This window comes from Acartia tonsa, chromosome 9, assembly GCF_053477335.1.
Source record: "Acartia tonsa isolate MP-2025a chromosome 9, ASM5347733v1, whole genome shotgun sequence".
NCBI lineage: Eukaryota > Metazoa > Arthropoda > Copepoda > Calanoida > Acartiidae > Acartia > Acartia tonsa.
The window spans coordinates 28,488,852-28,513,724 of NC_137268.1; the positions used below are offsets into that span (position 1 = coordinate 28,488,852).

General features: G+C 32.7%; 2 protein-coding genes across 3 annotated transcripts; both read right to left on the minus strand.

Annotated features, from left to right (window-relative positions):
- Window positions 1–1,521: 1,521 nt before the first annotated feature.
- On the minus strand, window positions 1,522–12,980 carry LOC145328686 ((Lyso)-N-acylphosphatidylethanolamine lipase-like). The gene is made up of 14 exons (XM_080172472.1): window positions 12,917–12,980; window positions 12,485–12,613; window positions 11,886–12,005; window positions 10,781–10,883; window positions 10,368–10,463; window positions 9,565–9,676; window positions 9,327–9,371; window positions 7,996–8,069; window positions 7,348–7,441; window positions 7,071–7,135; window positions 6,082–6,149; window positions 5,263–5,327; window positions 4,839–4,924; window positions 1,522–3,918 (listed from the first exon to the last, which is right to left on the minus strand). Exons 1-14 carry the CDS (start codon window positions 12,972–12,974, stop codon window positions 3,882–3,884), a joined length of 1,152 nt encoding a protein of 383 aa, XP_080028598.1. The 5' UTR covers window positions 12,975–12,980; the 3' UTR covers window positions 1,522–3,881.
- A 1,670-nt stretch (window positions 12,981–14,650) lies between these two features.
- On the minus strand, window positions 14,651–24,056 carry LOC145328687 (adenosine deaminase-like). Of its 2 annotated transcripts, none has more exons than XM_080172474.1 (14): window positions 23,996–24,056; window positions 23,265–23,366; window positions 22,675–22,779; window positions 20,749–20,830; window positions 20,322–20,402; window positions 20,002–20,088; window positions 19,507–19,541; window positions 19,106–19,176; window positions 18,694–18,786; window positions 18,378–18,461; window positions 17,275–17,360; window positions 17,008–17,080; window positions 16,613–16,662; window positions 14,651–14,787 (listed from the first exon to the last, which is right to left on the minus strand). In XM_080172474.1, exons 1-14 carry the CDS (start codon window positions 24,036–24,038, stop codon window positions 14,685–14,687), a joined length of 1,095 nt encoding a protein of 364 aa, XP_080028600.1. In that variant the 5' UTR covers window positions 24,039–24,056; the 3' UTR covers window positions 14,651–14,684. The 2 variants fall into 2 exon arrangements, with proteins under 2 accessions (XP_080028600.1, XP_080028599.1); XM_080172473.1 differs by lacking the exon at window positions 23,265–23,366 and adding an exon at window positions 23,396–23,497.
- Between the last annotated feature and the right edge of the window lie 817 nt (window positions 24,057–24,873).

Here is a 24,873-nt window from a genome sequence, read left to right on the forward strand (position 1 = left end):
AATATAAAGTAGTAAGATTTTTTTTTGTCCAAAGATTAAGATCTCAGTGAATACTGAACCGATTGGATTCTCTAAATTAATCCTGTGTTGGTTTTATGCTATTTTTTTCTCAAAATTAAGACTTGGGATGGGTTTAGGCTATTTTTCTAGCGCTTCGCTGTCCCTTTAAATAAAAGCCCCTGGACTCCAGAAGAATAGAAGAATATTTTTACTATAAACATCATTACTTAAAATCAGTATCGAATTGAGAATGCATATAAAATCTTGAAGAACATCACATTTTTTTCCTATTTTGTATGGTGTATGTTTGCAGGGCTCGGCAGCCTGTATACCTCGGGAAACCATTTACAATTTTAAATATCAACTGAAAGTTTGAACCTGACCCAAGTATAACAATCCCTCTTATCAAAAATCTTTTAAAGCATCATAACGGGTTTTAATTTACGGCTTAGTCACAGCTGTTGCGCAGCTGCCGAGCCCTGTATACTATTTATTGATAACTTAGAATAATATATTATGTATATTAATCATATACACCTTAAAAACTCTCCAAAAGTTTTAATTGAGGTCTCAGTCGATGTTAAAATAATTTTTTTTTAATATGAATAATTTCAGAAATTTCGAACTTTTAACTATATGAGTAGATTAGTTCTAGGGACATTTTTCTTATATCAAATCACAATAATATGTTTATAATATGTTATATTACATAAGCTATAACCTGTATACAAAAGGTTTTAACTTTATTTTTAGATAAAATAAGCTTTTGTTGGTATTTGTGACTCATAAAGTTAAAAAATCCCCAAAACAGCCAAAAAACCCACTGTGCCCCCCCTCTCAATTAGGTTAGGACAAAGGGAAGGGGGGGGGGGGAGAAGGTGGTCAACATAATTTGTACAAATTTTTGGCCTAAAAACCTTACATAAAAATTTTTCTCACTATACTTCAATTAGTTTTAGAGAAACACATAATAGTATTATTATGCTATTTGTAGGTTTGTAGGTTGTGAGAGTATGGGGGGGGGGGGAGAGCAGATTTACTAAAAGTAACTTGGGCCATATGTAAACTTCAGGTTCCAGGGTAATAGCCTTTAGGATAAAGTTGTAAAATGGACAAACCTCCTTAAGCTTATAGTACCTTATTTATTACTCTTATTTAATTTTAAAATATCATTTATAGTAGTAAAAATTGTTTTGAATGGGGATGTAGTGTGTAGTTTATATATGAAGAGATATCTAAACTCATCAAATGTTAAACTCACCCTTATTATTTGATGAATTAAGGTGTTCACTTATGCAGATATCCTTGGAATCCTTGTAATTTTAGGCATTTTTACCACAAAACTTCAAATTGCAATATCTGGCAAGAAGGAGCAGCTAAGATTTAATCTCCAACGGATTCTGACCACCACTGTACCCTTTTTGAAGGCCCCGTTGTCCGTTTCTTTGGAGATTTTTTTAAATCTAAGGTTTTGTTAAGGAGACCTGTGTTTAATGAACAAATAAAATGAAAGAATATTATAAAGTATTATCTAAATTTATTTCACTGGTCTGTAATTAACGATGTCATTATCATCACAAATAAATAATATGTGCAAAAATATGGTATACAATCACATCCAAAAAGGTGCAATAACTGCATATTATCTCAATAGCAAAATTGTTGCAAAAATGATTAATTTAGTGAGGATATGTGTACAAATATTGAGTTTATGCTAGATTTTGTCAATGCGATTCAGCTGCTATATTTGTAATTATAATCACTTTTGCGGACATGATTGAACATCACTAAGGATATGTTTAAATACTGATTTATATGTTAAAAATTTTAATATGTAGATATTCAATAGGCTATAAAAGTTTTCCGGAATTTTAATAAAAATAATAGATTTGAAATCTGCATAAAATTTTAAGGAATTTTTATAAAATTCGTTTTTTTGTATAATTCTTTATCTATAAGCGCAAATACACATTAAGTTAAATAATTTTGACATCTGTGATTGGTGGATTGAAAACTATCTGCGCTCTGATTGGAGAAGCTTAAGTGACGTACATCATTCAACCAATTAGAGCGCAGGTAGTTTCCAATCCACCTATCCTATTGGTCAAAATTTATTAACTAAAATTGGATTTGCGCTTTTAAATAATGAATTATATAAAAAACGAATTTTATAAAAAATCCTTAAAATATTATGCAGATTTCAAATCTATTATATTTATTAAAATTCCGGAAAACTTTTATAGCCTAATATTCAATAAATTTTCACATATATGCATAATTTCATATGGTATATTAATGTCAATTTATAGATCGGTAAATATATAATCTTTTTTTTATTAAAAAAGTATAAAGACAACAAAAGGCCTTTTCTTGCTAAATTTTCAATTTGATAATAACATATAAAGTCAAAAACAAACTTTTTTTCATCAGGGAGTGGGGCAGGAGGTAGTATCAGCCTCTAGGGGATAAAAAGATGAAAAGGTAGAACATCCTAATATTTTAGGGGTTGACTTCCTCCCTCATTCCTCCCCAATGCATCTTCTTATGATTATGAATTTTCAATTAAATGTACAATATTTAACATTAAACAAAACATATTTTTTTCTCTCTAAAAACTAACATTAATTGTAAAGTATCTACTTAATTCTATCTATCACTTAACCTTACATTACTTTATTGATTTAATTTTCTACCTAAAATTTTGAAAATTTATGAACGCAGGATAATTCGGTTATAGTCCCTTTCGTGGCAACGCCTCTTAAGGGGCGTTTCTTCGTATTACAGTAGCTTTTCTCCTATTTCTAACCCCTATGGAGGGCTCTAACCCTGCGGGGCAATCACCTAACCCAATATAACCTAACCTAATCTAAAATAACCTCTCAAAATCCATTTGAAAAATACGACGAAACTCCCCTTAAGAGGCCTTGCCACGAAAGAAATTATACCCGATTATTCTGATCAAACCTTTCTTTAAAAATGTTTTTACTTTTTGACTGCAATAGTTATAGAAAAAAATTTACATAAAAACATTGAGAAAAAATTTTCGAACTGAAAAATATTTAAAATAAAAAATCGTCTAATGAAAACATAAAATAAGTTTAATGCTAAACTTTCTACCTAGTGCTCCGTTTAAAAATGTAATTTGTTTGTGTTTTTATCCAAGTAAAATTTCACTACCAACATCCCCTTTGTTTGTAACCCAAACCAATTTTTAGCCCAGTATTTATCCAATACACACCTTTTATCAAAAGTTTAAAACTAATCAAATTTGTAAACACATAAAAACATATAACGATCAACAATGGTAAACTATATACATTGATCTATAAAAATTACATAATTCATATCAAGTTACAAATATAATTCACAAAATATTAACTAGTCGAAGGCAACCTTTGGTTTAAAGATATACTAGAAATAATAGTAAAAAATATGTTAAATGATGTAGGTTTCGTGATGATTAATGATACAAAAATTAGTGCTTTTACGAAAAGTACCAGTTACACCCCCCCCCCTCCCCCAACCTATTTTTAAAATTAATTAAAAACAAGGGGAAGAGGTAGTTTTTTTGTACTGCGAATAAAACCATAAAACCCCTCACTTCAGTTCAATTAATTTTAAAATAAGGAGGATTGGGAGGTAATCATTACGTTCCATACTTTGTGTAAAAGTAAAAGGACCATAAAATGTCCTTTTTAATTTATTCTAAATATTCACTGGTTTCGTTTCACCTATTTCTATTGGCGGAAATGTTAATTTCAATAATTTTTCCAGCCCACCAATTTCAGATTTTTATGTGTATACTTGATATATTTGCAATTTTGCATGTATTACAATCTTTTCAATTTTTTTCCTCCACCTCTCTTTTTCTTTCTTGTTTGTCATTCTCTACTTTTATTAATTACACTGGACACAATTCTGATCAATTCATTTGATATTCATTTGTAAATCCTTTACATAGACGTCCAAGAAGGGGGGGTAAAGTAGGGATTACACCCCCCCTCGGGCCCTCCCCCAAACGAATTTGGGGGTGCCGTAGGGGTGGGGGGGGGGGAAACAAAATTTACCCCTGCCAACAGATTTCAGGGGGGAGTAATTACCCCCCCCAAGCAAATTTTACCCCCGGGTTAAAAATTTTTTTTGGGGGGGGTAATTTACCCCCCCAAAAACCGAATACCCCCCCCCCCAAAAAAAAAAAAAGCTTGGACGCCCCTGATCCTTTATATACATAATTTCAAAAAAAGACATTATCCAGGGAGGGAGAGGACATTGCACTGTATATTACTCTGGTTCCCATAGATTTACATATTTTGTCTTATTTGTTCGTTTAAAAACAACGGGTATTTTATTAAAACTTGATTAGTTGGTTCAAGCTAACAGTGTCAAAACCTTTTAACAAACAAATTTAATGTAAACAAGCAATAATTTTGTTTATCATCATTGGGGACATGCATCAATTTATCTTCCATTGTCTTAACCCTTTCGATCCCTCCACTTTTCTTATACAAAAACCTGGAGGATATGAATAGGACCCCCTGTGAACAAATGAAGGCAAATAGTTTTTGTGAGGTAAATTATCACTTAGCGCAAATCAATGCGTGCCTGCTTGCTGTGCAAGAGGTGTCGGGTTCAAGTCTGGACCACATCGCCTCACGCATCACCTAATAATGCTGATGTGTCTGACGCGTGATACTTAAAGTTAGAGTAGGGGAATGCTTTGGCACGTAAATAGGAACACAGTTAGGAATTCCAGACAAAAGTCGTACAATCAAAGGGTCGGTTATATGAACCCGTTACAACAAGGCAATTAATTGAATTTTATGTGAATGAATATTTTCCTGTTGAACTGTTTAGCTTGATCTGCATAGACATGGTGTCCCGCGTTGTCAACTAAATACACTGAGATATTCTTTCCCTCATGTTCCTGAAAAAAACTTGTAGAGTGTCTGAACTGAATAATAACTACTACAGAAATCACCATGCAAAGTTTGAAATCAATAGGACAATTCTAGCATGCCTAAATTAGCGGTAATAGCTATCCGTTCCGGACGGACCTATCCTAAATATAGAAAAGCTTCAGTTTAAAAAACAAGGACGGTAATAATTAAGACCAAACAAGGATGACAACATCCATAAGAAGCTTATCACAATAAAATAATAGCTTGACAAACGAATAATGTGAGTTATGGAGCAATTAGAGATTATTTGCTACATCATACAAAAAAGCGTACTACTTTATATAATAAGATAAAATGTTGTCACCTCAAATTGTTCTTCTGATATTGCGGTGACCCAAGAATTTAAACCATACAGGATTGTCATGGGAACTAAAATACATTTGGGATCATGGGAAGAAAACGAAGTAGCGTGTTTCGTCGTATTTTCACATAAGCTTTTCTCCTATTGTTAGCCCCTGTGAGGGCTCTAACTCTGCGGGATAATCATTAACATTTAACTAACATAACCTAACCTATCAAAAAATACAGTGAAAATACAAAGAAACCTGCAACTTCGTTTTCTTTCCCTGATCCCACATTTAACAATTAAAACAAGGTTTTTTATTAATAATGCAGCTACTCTAAAATGTTATACCATTCCTCTAAAGTAGGGTTCAGATATTGCACTAGTTAAACCGTAGTTAAAATAACTGTTTTCTTGTGCAATTTTTTTTTTTTTTTTAGGTAGGTACATATTTACCAAATAATTTTATTTTCCGCCATGCTACTAATGAGCAAAAAAGTTCTTGTTGTCTCGACTAAGTGAATAAAATCAATAAAAGTCCCAGAAGTTGTTTGGCCAACGAATATAAAAACGGTGGGGACCAGTTTGATAAACATTCCAATATCCCCTCCCTTTTTGGATAAAATAATTTTTTCATAAATCAATCACTTTGTTAAAGTCTAGATAACATTATATCGTAATTTTAGCCAGCTGCTAGAGTTACTTTATTAGTTTGTTTATGCAAATCTGGTGCAACATCAAAGTATTTAGGTATATGTAGAATATAATATTATTTTCATACTTCTTTGATTTGGTAAAAGTAACAAAGAATATCTATCATTTTCGAAATTTTGAACCAACCTGAATGGTCTCTTTGTTTTAATCTAGGTAACATTGGATTTTTGGCCCATGCTATTCCTGTCATCATACTAAAACATGCATAAATATATTATTATCAAGAATCGAAAGGGATAAGACAACGGCCGATAAATTAATGTACATATAAACATGATGACACAAAAAATTACTGTAGATTACACGAAGTAGTTGAAACGTTTGAACACTCACCTTAATGAACCTAATAAAACAACAAATCAAAATTCAATAAAAGTCCCCAAAGTTACGCCAACAAATAAGTAAACTTTATTATATACTTTGGGGACCAATGTAATAAAGAACGCTTGATTATTAATATCCCATAAATAACTAATTTAATATAATAATACTGATGCCTTTTTTTCATGAAAAAATATCAATGTTCTTTCGTGTATAGACATACAAACAGCGTAGAACATCGCGAAAGGTTAGGTAAATACGATGAAAAAATGGCAAAGCTACGATAGATTCCATATAGACAGAGGAGCATACCTCCTACTCCTTATGTTGGAAGACATCAGTCCAATATCCAAGATATGCAAAACAAAGAAAAAGTGACACATTGACACACTTTTGGAGGCCATTATTTTAGAGGTCCCTAGGTTACATAGAATGTTTAAACTGGTAAAAAAAGTAAAAACTTTTTCAAAAAGGCATAAAATAGAATCCAGAAAAAGATAATTTTTTTCATTCTTAATGTAAAAAAGTCTATTCTTCTAAATAATCAAAATAAATGTTTTGATTTGGAAATCCTATCATACAAAGCAGTAAGCTTTTTTATGCGAAGGATCTTGCGAACTACTTAACCTACATGGTTATCCTTTACAGTGAAGCTTCAATATATCCCGGGATAGTTTTAGGTTATTATTTTTTACAAAGTCTGGATATGTTTTTAGGCTCTTTTCTGTCCTTCCATATCCCTTCGCATATAGAGGCCCTAGCAGCCGCTAGTAGAACATAAACTAGATGCTAACCTGTGGAAAGCAGATTCTCCACTAGGGTGATGAGCATTGCAATGAAACAAATACTGTGCAATAACCTAATAAAATATAATTATGAGATCACTAAAAAAAGAATTTTAGGCAGTTTTTGTTTCAGAGTTCCTTGTTGAGAACAGAAACCTCCCCGAAATATTTCAATAAATTGAAAATAAGGGGGGGAGGGGGTGTTCTATGGTTGTAAATATATTACTTTTGGTCATATTAGGATAGGTTCTATTTTTCTTAATATGGATAGAAATATAAAGAGTACCTTTAGATTGTCTTCTTCTATTAGACCCTCATACTTGTGCATTAAATCTGGACGGATTCTTTGGACTAACCTAGGACCTGCAGGTCCTACAGCTCTGAAATAATTATCATTTAATTAGTACCTTTGTACGACACTGGTTCTTATGAATAAGATTAGAACGAAATCTTTGGAACTACTGTACCAAAAGCTCTGGAGTAATATTTAACATGATTTTTAATGATAAGATTCTGCCGCAGTGACACAAAGCTACAGCTGCGACCGCGTGGCAGAAGACGCGATTGGAGATCCTTGATATTTATTGCTTCTTAATATTGGTTTTCACATGTTTAATACCAGACCTCTAAAATTTTCTTCACTAGTTTTTCACTATAAATATTCCTGCACATAAATCTATTCTTACAACGATTATTTTTTCAGATAGGCAAATTTTAAAAGTAGCTATTTGCAGCGCTTTGGAGCCTCAGTACTCGAAAATTGAAAATAAATAATCAAATAACTTCTATCTAAAAACGTAAACAGCCTAAAACCACCCTGGAACATATGTGAAGCTTTCCTAAAATAGAAATCTTTATCGGTAGTCATAGAAATCTTAGCTTCAGGCAAAAATATTTTACTACTTTTATAATTAGATAGAAAAATTGTTTTTACCTGAAACCTGCTAGAGGGTTAAAGTGTTTGACAACACTGAATACTGCTTTCACCCAGATAGGAACATTGTATGTCTAGATAATTTTAAACATTTAATGACAAGGGTTACATTGTACTTTATGTATAAGAGTAAAAAACTAGAGGGAGAAAGGGTTAAATAACTGTATCTCCCCATCGCATCAACCTTGTGCAACCTTTCTTTGAAAATCAACCAATGGTGTCGCTTACATTAACACAGCCAAGTAGCTGAAAATAATTTAGAAGCAGAAGAAAAAAATCATTGAAAAAGAAAGGGAGGTAGTTGTCTGTATATACATTTATACTATAGATCTGTTCTCTATGTAGATTATACATGTTCATATTTTAGATAACCAGAGACACACCCATGAGAAGCAAAGCAAGCCTACATAAATTGTTTCATTCCAAAGCATAACTCCCCCCCCCCCCGCCCCCCTAAAATAATTCTGTATTTCTGAAAGACTACCTAGTACTTTCAGATAATAGAAAATGACAGATTCTTAAAGCTCAGAATAGGAACAGTTTTTTTTTCTTACTGATTTTCTATTATTACTTCAGATCAAAATGTAGGTTGTATGTAGTGAAGCTACCTTACAAGAGCTTAAAGACTGTCAGACAATTTAATGAGGAGAGACATAAAATAATCTCATGCCCAATACCAATAATTGAGTAAAAATTTCACTTTAGGTAGCTTGAAGTAGAAGATCTAAATTAATTTCAATGCTATTTTCCTCTCCCTCTCAACAAAGACTATGAATATTATAATCATGATGTCTTACTTAGATAAAACTTTATAATGAAGGCATTCAAGGATAGGACAATAGACAGCGAATAAATCTTTCACGAAAAGTCTTTGAGTAAAATTTTGCCTTTGGTATCTGGAATTCTTATAAGGAGAAGAAGGCTATGAGTTTTTCATTTTCTCTTTATCAAACCCTTGTAATGTAAGGTAATGTCAAATTCTTATAACATAAGCATTCAAAATTGATATTAGAATCTAAAAAGCAATTAGAAGCAAGCTAAAGTTTAATTATCATTCTAGTATCGCTTCAAAACTGATTAATATCCGGTGGATTAGAACCGGTTCTCAACCATACTGAAAATTTATGTAAAGCATTGTATTATATCCAGTTTTCCAGAAATATAAAATAAACAATTGTAAGATTACAAAAAAGTTTTTATAGCCCATGCCTTTGGCATATCGGGGCTAGGCTAGAAAAAAAACTGGTTTTAATCTTATAATTGTACATTTTCATATCCACGGAAAGCTGTTTATAATACGATGCGATAAATAGCTATTATTGATTTCTTACCCCAGCCCCTGAAACAGCTCTTCCAATGATTATGGTTTTATCACACTGACACAAAAAAATCCAAATTGAATAAGGTATAATCTAGAAAGCATGGCTATTGCTATGAAAATATGCATATTATCTACTATAAACCCACAAAAAATGTTATTTTTAACTATTTTACTTTACTTTTGAGCCAAAAATTAAATTAATTGGGATATATTTTACAATTGATAGATATTAAAGAAATGTTATTTACCTTTTCAATGTCTTTAGGTCGTTCTGACATTCCCCAGGGGTCAACAAGTATCACATTCTCCAAGTTACCAGGATAATTTAGAGAGTAGCTGGTTGTTAGGTAACCTCCAAAACTAAAAATAATATTATGTTGTTGTTGCGTTGACTAAGTACAAAGTTCCCAAATATGAAAACAGTATCCATCCTAAGGACAAGGAACCTGGATTCTGACAAAATTAATTTTAATCCCATTCTCTTTATATCTCCCTTTCATATTCCCCTCTCTTTAGTAACATCCTGAAACCCCAACAAAATATTATGGATCTCAAGGAACAAAACAATGAATGATAAATTGATATACATACATCTACAATGTTGATAAATAAGTTAAAACTTCTTTAGATTAAAATTCTTGATGAAAAAAAATTGACAATAGGTACTTGTTTTCAACTAATTAATCGAAATTCTATACAAGTAATCAACGTTTTTAATAGGTATAAAACTTTGAGTACCAATGAAATTTAAAGTCTTATGTCCCCTCCATCTCTGACAAAATATTTAGGTTGAATTAAATTGCAAAATAACGGCCTCTGACTACTCTAAGGCCGTAGAAAATTTACCCCTTTCACCTTCCACACAACCTTCCTTGTTAATTTAAAAAACAACAAGGTTAGGTAGTTAAGTTTTTATTAAATGTAATTATCTAAAAAAAAATTTTAATTTGTAAAGGGTAAAACTATATTTGCCTTTATTTTCAAAAAGTCACAGAGATTAGTGTTTTCAAAATCTAACTTTTTTCTGAAACTAAAATGATGTTTTTTTTACCTATGTCCTAAAAGATTTATTTTATTAAGTCCTACAGCTTTCCTCCATTCCTCCAGGCACACCACATACTGCTTCTCCGCCACTTCGTGTTCAGAACTATAAAAGACGTTGAATTGGAAAACCTAAATCTTACATTGAAAAAGGCTACAGAAAATAAAATACTACAACTGGAACGGAAGGATATATTTTTTTTTTTTCGTGTTAATTGTTGAAACTATTTCTCTACCTATATCTTTTGAATTGTGTTTGAATTGAATTGAATCAATTTACGTTTCCTAATATATATCAATTGAACCTGAAATGTTTTTATAAACGTTTATAGAACCGGTTTGTTGCCAGCAGAAAGTAACCAGTTTCTGAACCTGGAATCATTTTAAACAACTTGAAATAGCATGGTAACAAAAACTAATTACCTGAAATTTGGTCTTGAGCTTCTTGCAAAACCTGGTAGATCTATTGCATAAACGTCTGAGTATTTACATAGTTCATCTATGTTTAGAGCAAACATAGCTAGTCCTGAAAATATATAACTAAATATTCTATTTATATATTAAGTTCCTAATTTTTTAAATTACAAGTTAACTAATGAATATAAAAACTCTAATGACATGATAATAAATATGTATATTAAAAGTGGAGCCATGTCTTTCTGTACGTCCGCATTAAGTGTAAGATCTCTCATATCCGCATTTTAGGTTCTGCATTTTAGAAAGCATATCTTTTGATCATACTATAGATTTATGCCATTTAACTGAAGGCTTGGATATTTTATATATTAAAACAATCTGAGCTGGATCTTTAAATCGTTTTTATAGTGCGCTGAATCGGGGCGATTCAGAGGTGAACCGTAGGTGCGCTGGTGGTTAGCCACAGCGCGCCTATAAAACATCGATTTTTATAAGATTTTCGGCGCGGTGTTGTTAAATCGCCTGCGCACTCACTAAAATATCGATACGTGCCGATACAATTTTTTAACTTAAACTGGGTCAGTACGGTGTTTTATATAAAAAAAATATAAAATTTATTTTAAAAATAACAATAAAATGTATTCACGATAGTTTTGCAATAAAATATTAAACTAATTTTTAAAAAATATTTATTTATTAAATATGAATCACCCCGATTTAGCGCGGCAATGACACTAGTTGAGTACCATTGCCGCGCCGGTTCGGCGCAACTGACCGCGCTGAATCGCCCATGCCATTTCAATTTAAAGATTGGTATTTAATAATTTGATGGCGCACTGAATGAATCGCCCCGGTTTAAATCACCTATAAACGATTTAAAGATCCAGCTCTGGTAATTTCAGTTTATTTTTTCAAGATTTTGGGGGCAATGCTTCGTAGTTAGGACGACCTTTTAATACATTCTACAAATATTAATTTAGATTTATTTCGCTTATTGGCCACACCTTATTCTTGTATTATTTTACTTTAAAAGACTTGCTCTTATTTTCATTGCTTATTGTTTAGCTAAAAGTTTAAATAACACAGGTGAATTCCATCAACAACTTCTCACCTGCGCCCATACCATGCATCATGACCAGAGGTGTTCGTTTATTTTTATCTTTGGTTTTAAACTTTCTTGTCCACACGTAACAAGGATGATCATTTACATTACCAACATTCACATAGAAACCTATAATAATAAATATATAAGTTTAGATGTATAATTCAGTCAACTACCTGGCCAAAGTGGTGGAGACTGCAGACCCTTTTCGGCTGATAAAAAATTGCTTTCTATTCTTTTACATGGACTCCGCTATCTTTATATTTCCGACGACGCTATAATCTTATTTGAAGACCCAATACAATATCGGGACAGGGTCCCCGCCCTGTTGGCAGAGTTATGTTTCATGACCCCTCTATTCTTTTACTATTTAAATGTTTGTTATTATCTGAATAGGTAAATGCTAGAATATAACGTGTATTACAAATAGGATTGATTTTATCTCTTGTCTCTCTATTAATTTAACGTCAGACTCAAACAGTGGTGTGCACAGTGTCTTACCACGGAGAGAACTATGTAGGTATGAAAAATGGGGAAGGCAGGCATTCCAAATTTTAATCAGAATTTTATTTCCAGCAGTGTTTCATAAAACATTGCGGGGATCTTACCTTCAGAAGGTGTTTTAAGATAGCTAATGATTGTCTCTTCTGTCTGTTTAAGTTCTTGTGGTGAGGAGGGGACCCAGCGTAGGTAGGGGAACCAGGACCTGAACCAACTTGTCCTCGGCTCTAGGATATCTGAATCTGGTAGTAATAGATCAACTTATAATTACCTAAGCATTCAACATTAAAAAAATGTGATTTTTTAATTTAAATGGATTAAATGGAAAAAGGTGAATAGATGGTAACATAATCATTTTTTACAAATATTTTTTTTTTTTTTTAATAAAAAGAAATATTAATGCCATTACCTAAATATTTACTTGAAAACGATAGAGGATAATATTATTAATTGGGATACCTGCCATATTGAAAGCAATCTTAACAAATCTACTCTTGAATAATCTGCTAGAAAATGCGCAACAGTAGTTGATCATTTTCCTGGCATTATTGTTGAACTATTTTCTCTGGGTATATTTTCTACTTCTACCTCCGTCATTTTTTTACTTCTGAAAATATTTTTATTTCTTTATATTTTGTAAATATATAAATCAGTGGCGTGCACAGCAAATCACCAGGGAGGTTTTGAAATCATTAGGTACAGGGTAAAAAAGGGGAAAGACAAGTCTTCCAAATTTTGATTTTAAGTGGGGTGTTGACACCAACCTACAACCTGGCCCCTGTAGCACACAACTGCTAAAAATCAAACAGTAAAAAAAGAACATTTAAGAAGTAGATTAGTCTTTAATTCGATTTTCTTGTTTAGATTAGTCTTATAATAAACCATTTAAAGATTTTTAAAAAAGTTATTGTGAAAAATCTTCCATTTTCTAAGAAAAGAATTTTAAAAATTTCACGGATTTACAAGAAAATATCAAAATCTATTTGGCCATCATGAAGATATTTAAACTTTAAATGTTCTGTTCTATGGTAATTAAAAATCAAAAATAAATAATGCACCAAAAAGTATAGGTACTAAATAACTATTATTATCAAACTTTGGAACAAGTTTGTTTTAAAAAAAAGATCAATAATTAAAAGTTTAACAGTAAAATCACAATTTCATTAACATGAAAAGGTAAAATAATAAATATTAAAATAAATAGTTAAATCACATTCAAATTGATAAGTACTTAATTGACTGAATACAAGCCAAGAAATGTATTTTGATTTTTTTCTTGAAGTTATGAATCAGACTTTTATTTCCTTCTTTAGTTATTTTGCTATCAAATATTGAAATGCAAAAGTTAACTAAAAATTTAAAAAAGCAAACATCTTTATATCAGAAAGAGATAAGTATACTGTCAGAAAAGGTCATGATGTTCATATCTATTTAACTTCATTATATTCAGGGAGTGTCGAGATATTGGACTGTTAATTATACTTGCACCTAAAGTTTTGTAAACTAAGTTTTTTTTAAAATAACTCTTCAAAAGCTCTGATGTCATTAAACTAAGCTAGTAGCTACGCAACTAGATACCTCTAGGGGCACTTAAGAGGGGAGGGGGGGGGGGTGGAGAAGGAATACTCTTCACTTTTAATTTTCTTTTATAAAGAAAAAAAAATTTATAAGGATATTACAGAATGTAATTTTATGATCTAAAAAATTTGGTTGCTTGTTATTGCTGCGATACTTATGGACAAAAATTATTCTGGTTTAAACTTAACTACAGTTATCATATATTAATTGTAAAAAGTACTGATTGTTAATTACGTCATAATTTACACTAAACATAAAGTAAAAGAAGAACACAGCTCAAATAAATGCGTCAATATTAGGAAAAACAATAATGAATTATAGACAATTTTAAAGACAATTATAAATATACAGATACATAGATAATAATGATCAACTTCTGCCAATCAAAAATAACTTTCTTTTTTTCATTTATTTTATGCATTTATAATAATTAAAATATTGTTTACGAATAGGTAAGCAATTAAACAATACAATAGCCTCAAACTTTTTAATTTCAGGCTTTTCAAACTAAAAGATCCTTTTAATTTCTGTATAGTTTTCTATATTGATAACATTTAAAACCTAATGAACATAAATATAAATTGTTATTGTACTGCATTTCATCCATAATATAAAAACTTATACTAAAGCTATGGCGTCATTGGAAATTGGCAAATCTACATGAATTAAGAATTATTGTCATTAATTTAAATTTTGACTGGCAGAAAACTTGGAATCAAAATGAGAAATTTAATAATCATCGTGAATATGATTAACTTCTCTGAGTTTCTTCAACATTTCTTTCTTCTCATCGTCAGGCAGGAAGCTGGATCTTATGGCATTGAAGTTGGCTCTGCTCATATTTTTATTATTTTAGGGTGGATAGAACCAGAAATAAGGTATAGCCAACATTAGAGTAAAAGACTAGAGGGAGAAAGGGTTAAATAACTGTATCTCCTCATCAAAACGTCCTTGTGCCGACTCTCAATTGGGTCTTTGAAAATTGACCAATGGTGATGGGAATATTAACACAGCCATTAGCAGAAAACAATTTAATAGCAGACAAATCATTGAAAAAGGGAGGGGGGTAATCATCTGAAGTGTGGCCACAACCAAAAAAATACTGATACTGAAGAAAAAAAAAGGAAATACTGAAAATACTGAATCCTAAAATAAGAAAAAATACTGAAATACTGAACAAAAAAATACAAATACTGAATAAGTATTTTTTTATATGATTCCTCATTTCATAGCTTTATTATTAGGGGGATATTTTAAAGATCTTTTAATTTTGCCTCTTAGATTTTCTTGCACCAATTAAGCATAAAATGACTGATAAATATTTGAAATGATTACAAAACTTAAATACTTTTTAGTTGAGTTAAGAGCATGCTAAAAAACTTTACCTTCAATAATCATGCAAATTACTCACCTTAGATTATTCATTCTATTAATAGACAAAAAAAATATCTGAAAAAAATACTGTATAAAAGCATCTCAAATATCTAAAAAATTTATATTTGAGATGAAATTGAAAAAAAATGCATATTACCATCATAGACGTCCAAGCTTTTTATTTTGGGGGGGGTAAAATTTTTTTAAAGGGGGGGGGGGGTAATTCGCTTTTGGGGTGGGGGGGGGGGGGGTAAAATGGCGCGCGAAGCGGGCCGCAAAGTTTCCCCCCCCAAAAAAAAATTTTTACCCCAGGGGTAAAATTTGCTTGGGGGGGGTAATTACCCCCCCTGAAATCTGTTGGCAGGGGTAAAATTTTTGGGAGGGTTAATTTAAATTTTATTAAATATTTAGTATTAAAAATGCGCGCGAAGCGCGCAAAAATTTTTTGTTAGAGATTTTTATTTTTTTGGGGGGGGGGGTATTTACCCCCCAAAATTAATGGTTGGGGGTAAATTTCAAATGGGGGGGGGGTAATCGCCACTTTACCCCCCCCCCACCCCCTTGAACGTCTATGATTACCATAAAAAAAAGCAAAATTAATGTACAAAGTTATAGGGTAATTTAAAGGAAAGTAAAGTGAGGCGCGAAGCGCCGAAAAAAATCTGACATCAACTACTTGAAAAAACATCTTATTTATGCAAAAAAATTTGGAATTTAAGAAATAATGAAAATACTGAATCATGAAAATTTACAAAAACTGAAAAATACTGAATAAAATTTTCAAATACTGAATATTCAGTATTTACTGAAAATACTGAACCCCCAATTTCCAAATACTGAAGAATACTGAATATTTTCAGTATACTGAAAAATGTGGCCACGCTGCATCTGTATATACATCTATTCTATAGATCTTTTCAGCCATCAAGCGAAATAAATTTAAATAATTTTTTTTTTTTTTGGGGGGGGGGGGTGGGGTGCAGATAAAAAGGTCGTCAATTCTATTCTACTAAGTGTCCTCCCCCCCATGACAGTTGAAAATCTCGTATTTCAGTTTCGTGTTTTTTTTTCACCTTCATTTCGTTGTTGGTATAAGCTGGGATAGAACGTAAGGTTTTTTTTGTTTAATATCTAGAAATTGCTTGTTCGTATTTGTGGTATTTTAAGGTCATCTTTTAATGTCTCAGGGTGGTTTTAAGATATTTTCCAGACCTCCCTTAGAGACTAAGAGGCTTTAAACAACTGAAACATTGACAGTTAAAATTTAAAAAAATAATAAATTCCTGGTTATATAGGTTTCATTTAGTCCCCAAGATCTAACAAGCTCATATTCCTAAAATATGATATTTTTGATACAAGGGTCGCAGCCGCTAGAATTCAATACCCTTCAAGTTTCTTTGCGGATTTCATATTGTTTTCATATTGTATTTATTTTTATAGTTATTGAACCAGAAAACTTTTTTTGAGGTATGTTTATTAGTATAACCAAACTCATCTAGTCTGTCTAAGCTCACAAAACTTTTCAAAATTGAAAAAAAACTAACGACGAAAGTTGTTGAAAGCATATAGGGGCAGGGTAAGAAGAGAAGAGTAATAGGGGGGGGGGGGGTGTAAGTAGCCGGTTCTAGTTCAGCGGATATGAAATGGTTTGGAAGCCAGACTGTTAAAATGTATTAACCTGTTCAATCCAAGTACCAGTAACCATAGGGTCATCAGAGTTGATGCTCAGATTAGCTCCATCTTCAGCAAATCTAAACAAGGACAAGGTTTAAACCCCAATGTTAATACACAAATTTACCCCTCCTGAAGATTACAATTAGTGACTGAAAACGAATAAGAAAACGTTAATATAAAACTTAGGGGACAAGTGTAATAAACACCTCATTGTCCCCTCTCTCTCTCTATGGTTTTAAGATAACATATAAAGCTGTAAAGCAAGACTTACTTGACTACAGCATGGTAGAAAATATCTGTGGGTTGAGCACCAGTTAAAATGCTCGACGTCGGACATGTCTCAAAATGAACTTTATCCTAAAAAAGCAAAAAAAAAAATCAGTATTATTTCAGAGGTTTAATTTTTCAACCTGGTTGAAATTCTTTCCCCCCACCCCTCTATATTTCTTTACCCAATTTATAAAGTAAAACTCAAATATTATTTAGAAATTCTTCCCCTAGTGGGAGGGTAAAATAATTATGAATAATATAAAACCCTGAGAAAAAACTTTTATTCTAACAGAATAATCAGCTTTTGGAATTCTCTACCAACAGAAGTGAAACAATTTAAAGAAAAACTAAAAACACCTACAATTGATGCATGAATCTAGAAAAAATGTTACTTTTAAAAGTTAAAAAGTTTGTTGATAGACACTTGATTCCAGAGACAATATGACACTACTTTAATGGACCTCTTGGTCCGCATGAAATTATAACAATCAAATCAAATCTGTATTTTCTTAGTTGTTATGAAAAAGCTAATTAAAATACCTAGGTACCAAGTCTCCCATAACAAAAATATCAAACAACATTTTTTACAGTCTCTGAAAGTTTTAAACAGCCTGACGGGTCTCTGAATAGTGTTTTCCCTTTTTATTCCAAAGTGGCGCAGCTATAAAAAAGAAAAAAAAGAAAAGAGTGAAAACTTATGCACTGGAGAAGACTTAATACCAAAAAACAGGGGTGTATATTCCGCACAAGATTTTTTTTTTTCCCCTGCTACAAAAGTTCTTATTTCCCCCCCCCCCCCCTAGTTTTTTCTCACCAAGTAGGGGGAAAATGGAAAAATATTTAAAGAACTCTATATTTTATTTATTTTATCCCTCCTGCCACACATTTTTTTAGTTTTTTTCACCAAGGAGGCGGGGGGAAATGGAAATTTTTTTCAGTTTTCTTAATTTTTACATTTTTTCCCCTCCAACCACTTATTTTTTATTCCCCCCCCCCCCCCGCCCCCCCCCCTGAACAGGGGTTCCCGTGTAGAATATACACTGCACCCCTGCCAAAAAAGGACACCCACTTAATAGTTAAAATACCGAAATAGTGATAATTTACCTTGAGACATTTTTCATAAAGTTGATTGTTTTCAAGAACTCTGTAACCATGTCCAATTCTATGTGCTTGCAGGGTTGTCAAAGCCTAAAGTAGAAAAATATGCCTAAAAAATAAATAAAAACCGTCTATCTAATGTATAGGTACAAAAGTAACCTAATACTTTTGTTGAATAGTTATTTTTACAATTCTCTAGTTATTGCTGCGTAGAAATAGAACTTTATTTAACCATCTGTCTTCTTTGTATCTTTGTAACTTGAACTAAAGCAAGTGACATAATTTTCACTGTCACTGTCCAAACCTAACAAAGTTACTGCACCTGTTCAACACAAGAGGCAGGACCTACTTCACCGGCATGGGCAGTCCTCTTTAGACCTAACTTTCTGGCCTCGTCATATGCTTCTATCACAGTCTGTAATAGTAAACATATTATTTTGTTCCAAACATGGAAATTAAGCATCAAATTACAGACAATTTTCCACGAATATTAAAATAATAAATCATAAAATTAATACTTCTTAATTTTGATATCCGCGGAATGCTGTCTGTAGTACGATGCGATAAATAACCATTGCAGTTTAAATGTAGAGAATTTTCATATAAAGAATTAAGGTGATGGTTGTTGTATCCCCCCCCCCCCCCCCCCAACCCATAGAAAATACAGAAAAATAAATAAAATATACCTAACACTTAGACATCATCACCCCCCCTCAAAAAAAAATAAAATTTACCTGATCAAAAAGAGCGGCCATTCCTTCCTCCAGATGTCCTTCATCTCCAGCTACATCAATACCAACAACACCTGAAATAGAAGCATAAAGAATTTCAAAGATATAAAAAAGAAAGAGAAATATATGTTAACCCTTCTGTTAAGTTACATTAGAGTAAAACAATAGAAGAGGAAAGGGTCCCCACCCTGAGGACCCTGCGTCGAATTTCAATTGGGTTTTAAAAATCATCAAGTGTTGGGAATATTAACGCATTCAAGTCGCTACAAGAGATCAGAAAGCAATTTGTTAGCAGACGGAAACTGGTAATACATCAATATTTATAGATTTATTAGAGGAACTACAATAAGTAATTTCTATTACCTAATTAAAATTAAATTAAATAAGAAATTATTTGTATTTACCTTTATCTCTGTATTTATCTGCCAGCCTTACAATATCCTGTCGACATAATAAACAGTTTTTTTCTTTAATATACCAAATTCATATTCTTTTAATCTTTTTATTATTAAAGTATTAAAACACACAACAAATGAACTAAAGTAAAAGTTAGATGTTGTCTTACTGTCTAAATATGTCATTGTCTAGTAAGATGCCGTAAACAGCTCTGGACCGATCGTGGTTACAAGTTTCGGGTCATATTAATATTGATCCAGGGAGGCAAGGACGTCCAAGTTTTGTATTTTTTATTCTTATTTTGGGCTGGTGGATAAGAATCTTACACCACTAGTATAGACGTAATGGGCCAGTATTAAGCTATTTGGATTGGAGATACCTAACCCTCTTGCAGACAAGGCTTTGAGACAAAATAACACTTCCCACACAAAAAAAGCTCATTAAAGGATAAAGGATGAAAAAATAGTGCCCAAGTAATTTAGCATTAAATTAAAAAATGTCTTTCCTTATCAAATTGTGGAAGTCCTCTGATGCAGCATAATAGAGTGCGGACAGTTACTCCAAAATCTGCAGATCCTTTATCAAATCCTCTACAAAAATTTGGATTAAATAGATAAATAGGTAATAAAGATGACTTTTGCAATGTATTGTCTTTGTTAACCATATAGAACATTTCATTTGGATTTGATAATTTTAAAATTTGCTACAGTCCGACAAAATATAGGGAAGTAACCTATTTAACGCTTTAGTTTTAAAATCTCCGATGATGATTTTACCTACATTTTATATTTTACTTAAACTACATGGCAAAAGAAAATTTTACCTTAAAACTGCCTCCAGGATATCATCGGCAGTTGCAGAATCTTCTCCACCTTCAGGTTTTACCAATAAATGAGGACAGAACCTGAATATAGAGCAAGGTTATATATAAAGTTTTTTGTTGTCTGTTTATTAATCAATATAACTATCCTTATATATATAACAAGATCTGTGTCTGTCTGTGAACCGAAGGATCTTGCTAACCCGCTGACCCAATATGGTTCTCCTTTGCAGTGTAGCTTCATAGGTCCTGGGAAGGTTGATGATATTTTGGGGATGGTAACACTAACCTCCCAAGACTAATCATCCCTATAAAAATGTCCCTCCCCCCCCCCCCCCAATTTTTTTCAGTACGGTTGTTTTATGGAAATTGGGAGATTTCTGAAAGAGATTGAAAAAAATGTTCCAAATAATTGAAATTCTTAACTTACCTAGCTTCAACATAAAGAACACCATGTGATGAAATATCTTCACAGAATTCGTGTGCAACTCTTTCCATGGCAACAATATCACCTAGACAGAAAACAATAATATTGCTGAAATCCATTATCCTTACATAAAAGTACCAGGATGTCGGCATTGGCGTCAAGGGGGGGTGGGGGGTAAAGTGGGGATTACCCCTCCATTTAAAAAAAAAATCTCTAACAAAAAAATTTTTGCGCGCGCATTTTTAATACCTACTGAATATTTAATAAAATTTAAATTACCCCACCAAAAAATTTTACCCCGTGGGTAAATTTTTTTTTTTGGGGGGGGGTAAACAAAATTTACCCCTGCCAACAGACTTCAGGGGGGGGGGTAAATAAATTGCGGCGCGCTTTGCGCGCTAATTTACCCCCCCCCCCCAAAAAAAAAAAGCTTGGACGCCCCTGGATGTAGGCATAGGCGTCCAAGGGGGGGGGTAATGGGCCATTTGGCACCCCCAAACGATTTTGGGGGTGCCGTAGGCACCCCCAAAATTTTTTGAACAATACCCCCCCCAAAAAAAATTACCCCTACCTTGGGGGTGCCGTAGGCACCCCCAACGATTTTGGGGGGGGTATTTACCCTCCCCAAACCATTTTGGGGGGGGGTAATTACCCCCCCCAAAATAAATGTTCTTTAAAAAAAAAATTTTTTGGGGGGGTATTTACCCCCCCCAAATTGAATGTTCTTAAAAAAAAATTTTACTGAAAATTTTTTTTGGGGGGGGGATCTATGATGTAATTGTAAAGCACTGAAGATTCCATAAAATAGATACCTAACTAAATTAAATATTTCATTAAATAATGAAAAAGAATTTCTATAGGCGATTTCTTTTGGGAGGATGTCAGGGTGTCTCAAAACTAGTTATAAAACTTACCAGGACCTATAAGACGCTTCACTTTAAAGTATAATCATATTGGTTCATTGGTTAGTGAGTTAATTATTGTATTTTTATGTTCTAAAGAATGAGATACTACTATATATTTGAATAGTAGTGGCGCCCTTAGCATCTAAGAACTCGTGTTTTCTAAAGGGTAAAAAGGGAGGAGAAAAATAGCCTAAAACCACTCAAAGGATTTACCATTGAATAGTGTGGAACCATCATGGGATCTATGTGAAGCTTTCCTAAAAAGGAGAACTCAGTATTAAAATTAATGAAATCTGAAGCTATAGTCAAATAAACCTTACTTGCTACTTTATGTTATAGGATAGTACATATTAACTTAATAGATTAGGTAGGTGCTTTTTTTACATAATTAAATTACCCCCCCCAAAAATTTTACCCCCGGGGTAAATTAGTTTGGGGGGGGTAATTACCCCCCCCAACAGATTTGGGGGGAGTATTTACCCCCCCCCAACAGACTTTAGGGGGGGTAATTACCCCCCCCAATCAAATTTTACCCCCGGGGTAAAAATTTTGGGGGGGGTAAAAAAAAATTTCGGCGCGCTTCGCGCGCCATTTTACCCCCCCCAAACACGAATTACCCCCCCCCCTAAAATTTTTTACCCCCCCCAAAAAAAAAAGCTTGGACGCCCCTGATGTAGGCCTGTCTATTTGTACTGAAGAATCTCGCTAACCGCTGAACCGATACGGTTCTCCTTAAATTAGTAGATTCTCATAGGTCCTAAATAGGTTTAAAACTATTTTGTACAGGGTACCACCAACCTCCTAAGAGAAATCGCCCCTAAATTAAAATCAAATTGGTGAGGAAACGATTTACAACCCCACCCCCCCCCCAAACCCTTCCCACCTTAAGTGCTACAGGATTTAGAATTAAAATTGAAAGTGGAGGGTCAACTTCAAATCCCAATTATCTTTACCTCAAGTGCCACTAGATGCCTATAGGGACGAGACGTGGCCACTAGCATGTAAATAAAAACAAGAAACCCACCTGCCAAAGGTGGTGAAGTGTACCGAAAACCAGACAGAAAGCCAGCCAGTGTTGAGGGTTCGCTCATGTGAACAACTTTCTCCAGTGCTGCGATAGATCCATTTCCTAAGAAATCAAAATCATAACAAGGGTGACAACATCCAAAAGTAGCGAAGCACAAAAAAAAGGATTGACAAACGGAGAAATGAATCAAATGTTCAGTGGTCACAAAAAAGGATGAAAAAATAAAGAATGACATTAGAATATAGGGTAGGTACCTATTAAGAATGATAAAAAATCATAAAACCCTGATCAAAAATATTTGTTTGTCTTTTTTGCATGAACCATGGACTGGCAGTCAGAGTTTGTTTGGGTGGGAGGGAGGGGTAATTTTTTAGTGACGATTTCTCTTGGGATGGTGCTGGTGCCCTCCCTGAAATTAGTTAAAAACTTTCCCATATCGGTTCAGTATTAAGCGAGATCATTCGGCATAGACAGATATACAGACCGACATCCTGTTACTTTTATATAAGGATTATACTTTAATAACGTCTTGTTTTGTTCCAAGAATCGAAAACGGCATGTTACTGACAATGTTTTTATGTTATTACCTGGAAGAGAGATATTTTTCTGTCTAGATAGTTCCCAAACAGTGGACAGTCTCACAGAGCCAGTCAAATGAATATGCAACTCCGCACGGGACAGCGGGATACCTACCAATATTAAAAATAGACAATCTTACCTGGGAGGGGGATATTTTTCTGTTTGGACAGCTCCCAAACGGTGGACAACCTGACAGCACCGTCCAAGTGAATATGCAATTCTGCGCGAGATAACGGTACACCTAGTAAAATAAAAAATCCTCGAAAATGTTTTGAAAATGTTTGAGACTTAATGTTTAAGCGCCAGACTGTTTACAAAAAAACAAAATAAGTTTGAAACAACCTTAATCTTTTTTCGTTAGCTTGAAAGCTTTGCAAATATTGAAATCAAATTGTGATTGACCCCAATTGAATAGGTAGTGTCCAAAGTTTTTAACTAATACTTATAATTAAATTTATTGAAGAGGTAAATTTGTTTATAATCATTGGGGATATGCCTAAATTTATCGTTCATTGTTTTATCCCTTAAAATCCATGGCATAAGGCTCATAAACAATCAACAGGCTCGTTTCATCACTTTCTGCAATTTATGACTACCAGATGACAGTTGTGCCTTTAAAGGGTTAGTTGCCTTTTAGGTTAGAGTTTTACGAGTAAATATATGGCAAAATTGTTGATCTTAATTGTCAAGAACGTTTTCGATATAAGAATATCTCATTCAATAATGCAACTAAACTTACTTTTTTGTGTCCGTTTGGGGCCGTGAAACTTGTAAACAGGCATTATTGTTAATCTGAAATATAAACTAAAGTTAGGTATAATTTAGATTTTTTCATAAATCAGCAGATTTTATGACTTCTTAACAGAATGCGTCGTAAAACTAGACTGAAGATCTTTTTCTACGTGACAACTAAAATCAAGTAAACAACTAATGAAAGACAAACAATAAACCTGATGTAAAATGTTTAAGACAATGCTATCTTCGAAAAATATAATATACCTATCATTAAAATTTACTAGCTATCTTTAATTAGCGATTTGCTTAACATTTATTGATGAACATGTTTATAATATGAATGTAAAAAGCTTTGTTCATTTAAAATCTAAAGAGAGGGGGGAGCTACGAAAGCAATGGATTTACAACAGTTAAAAACAGCCTAGAAAGCTAAAATTGAAGGTAATAGGTACCTAGATCAATTAAAAATTTTATTTTTGTAAGAAAAATTGACTTTTCAAAGCATTTGATGTTAATAGACAAAAATTTAAAAAATAACAATAAACAACGCTATTTTGACGGCCAAACAAAAGGAAGTTAAATATCAATTGTTGATATCTAAAATGTTTCTAGAATGTTTTACAGGATCTCTAAGAATAAATAAACCCTTCTATTATAAGAATCACTTAGGTACCTACCATGAAATGCATTTATTTGTCCGAACTAAATTGTTTCCTCTCTATGTACTTTTAGCAATAAAATTATCTTTCAGTAAATTGCTCATCAAATATTTATCTACAAAAAAGCTAATCTTATCCAGAAAATTGCAGAAACTTTAAATGCATTTTTTAGCAATAAATTCAGCTGGCCGATTAAATGATCTTAAAGGTCATTAGGAACTAA

What these genes read in the sequence shown, in the direction of transcription:
- LOC145328687 (XM_080172474.1), bottom strand. Translation starts at nt 24,038, where the DNA reads ATGCCTGTTTACAAGTTTCACGGCCCCAAACGGACACAAAAAA. An exon ending in CTTCCACAATTTGATAAGGA is followed by an intron (nt 19,542 to 20,001) that starts AAGACATTTTTT and finishes ATGTCGACAGGA; the next exon opens with TATTGTAAGGCTGGCAGATA. An exon ending in TTTATGAAAAATGTCTCAAG is followed by an intron (nt 17,361 to 18,377) that starts GTAAATTATCAC and finishes TTGCTTTTTTAG; the next exon opens with GATAAAGTTCATTTTGAGAC.
- LOC145328686 (XM_080172472.1), bottom strand. Translation starts at nt 12,974, where the DNA reads ATGACGGAGGTAGAAGTAGAAAATATACCCAGAGAAAATAGTTCAACA. An exon ending in TCTTAAAACACCTTCTGAAG is followed by an intron (nt 12,006 to 12,484) that starts GTAAGATCCCCG and finishes TTATTATTATAG; the next exon opens with GTTTCTATGTGAATGTTGGT. An exon ending in GGAGAATCTGCTTTCCACAG is followed by an intron (nt 6,150 to 7,070) that starts GTTAGCATCTAG and finishes TGCATGTTTTAG; the next exon opens with TATGATGACAGGAATAGCAT.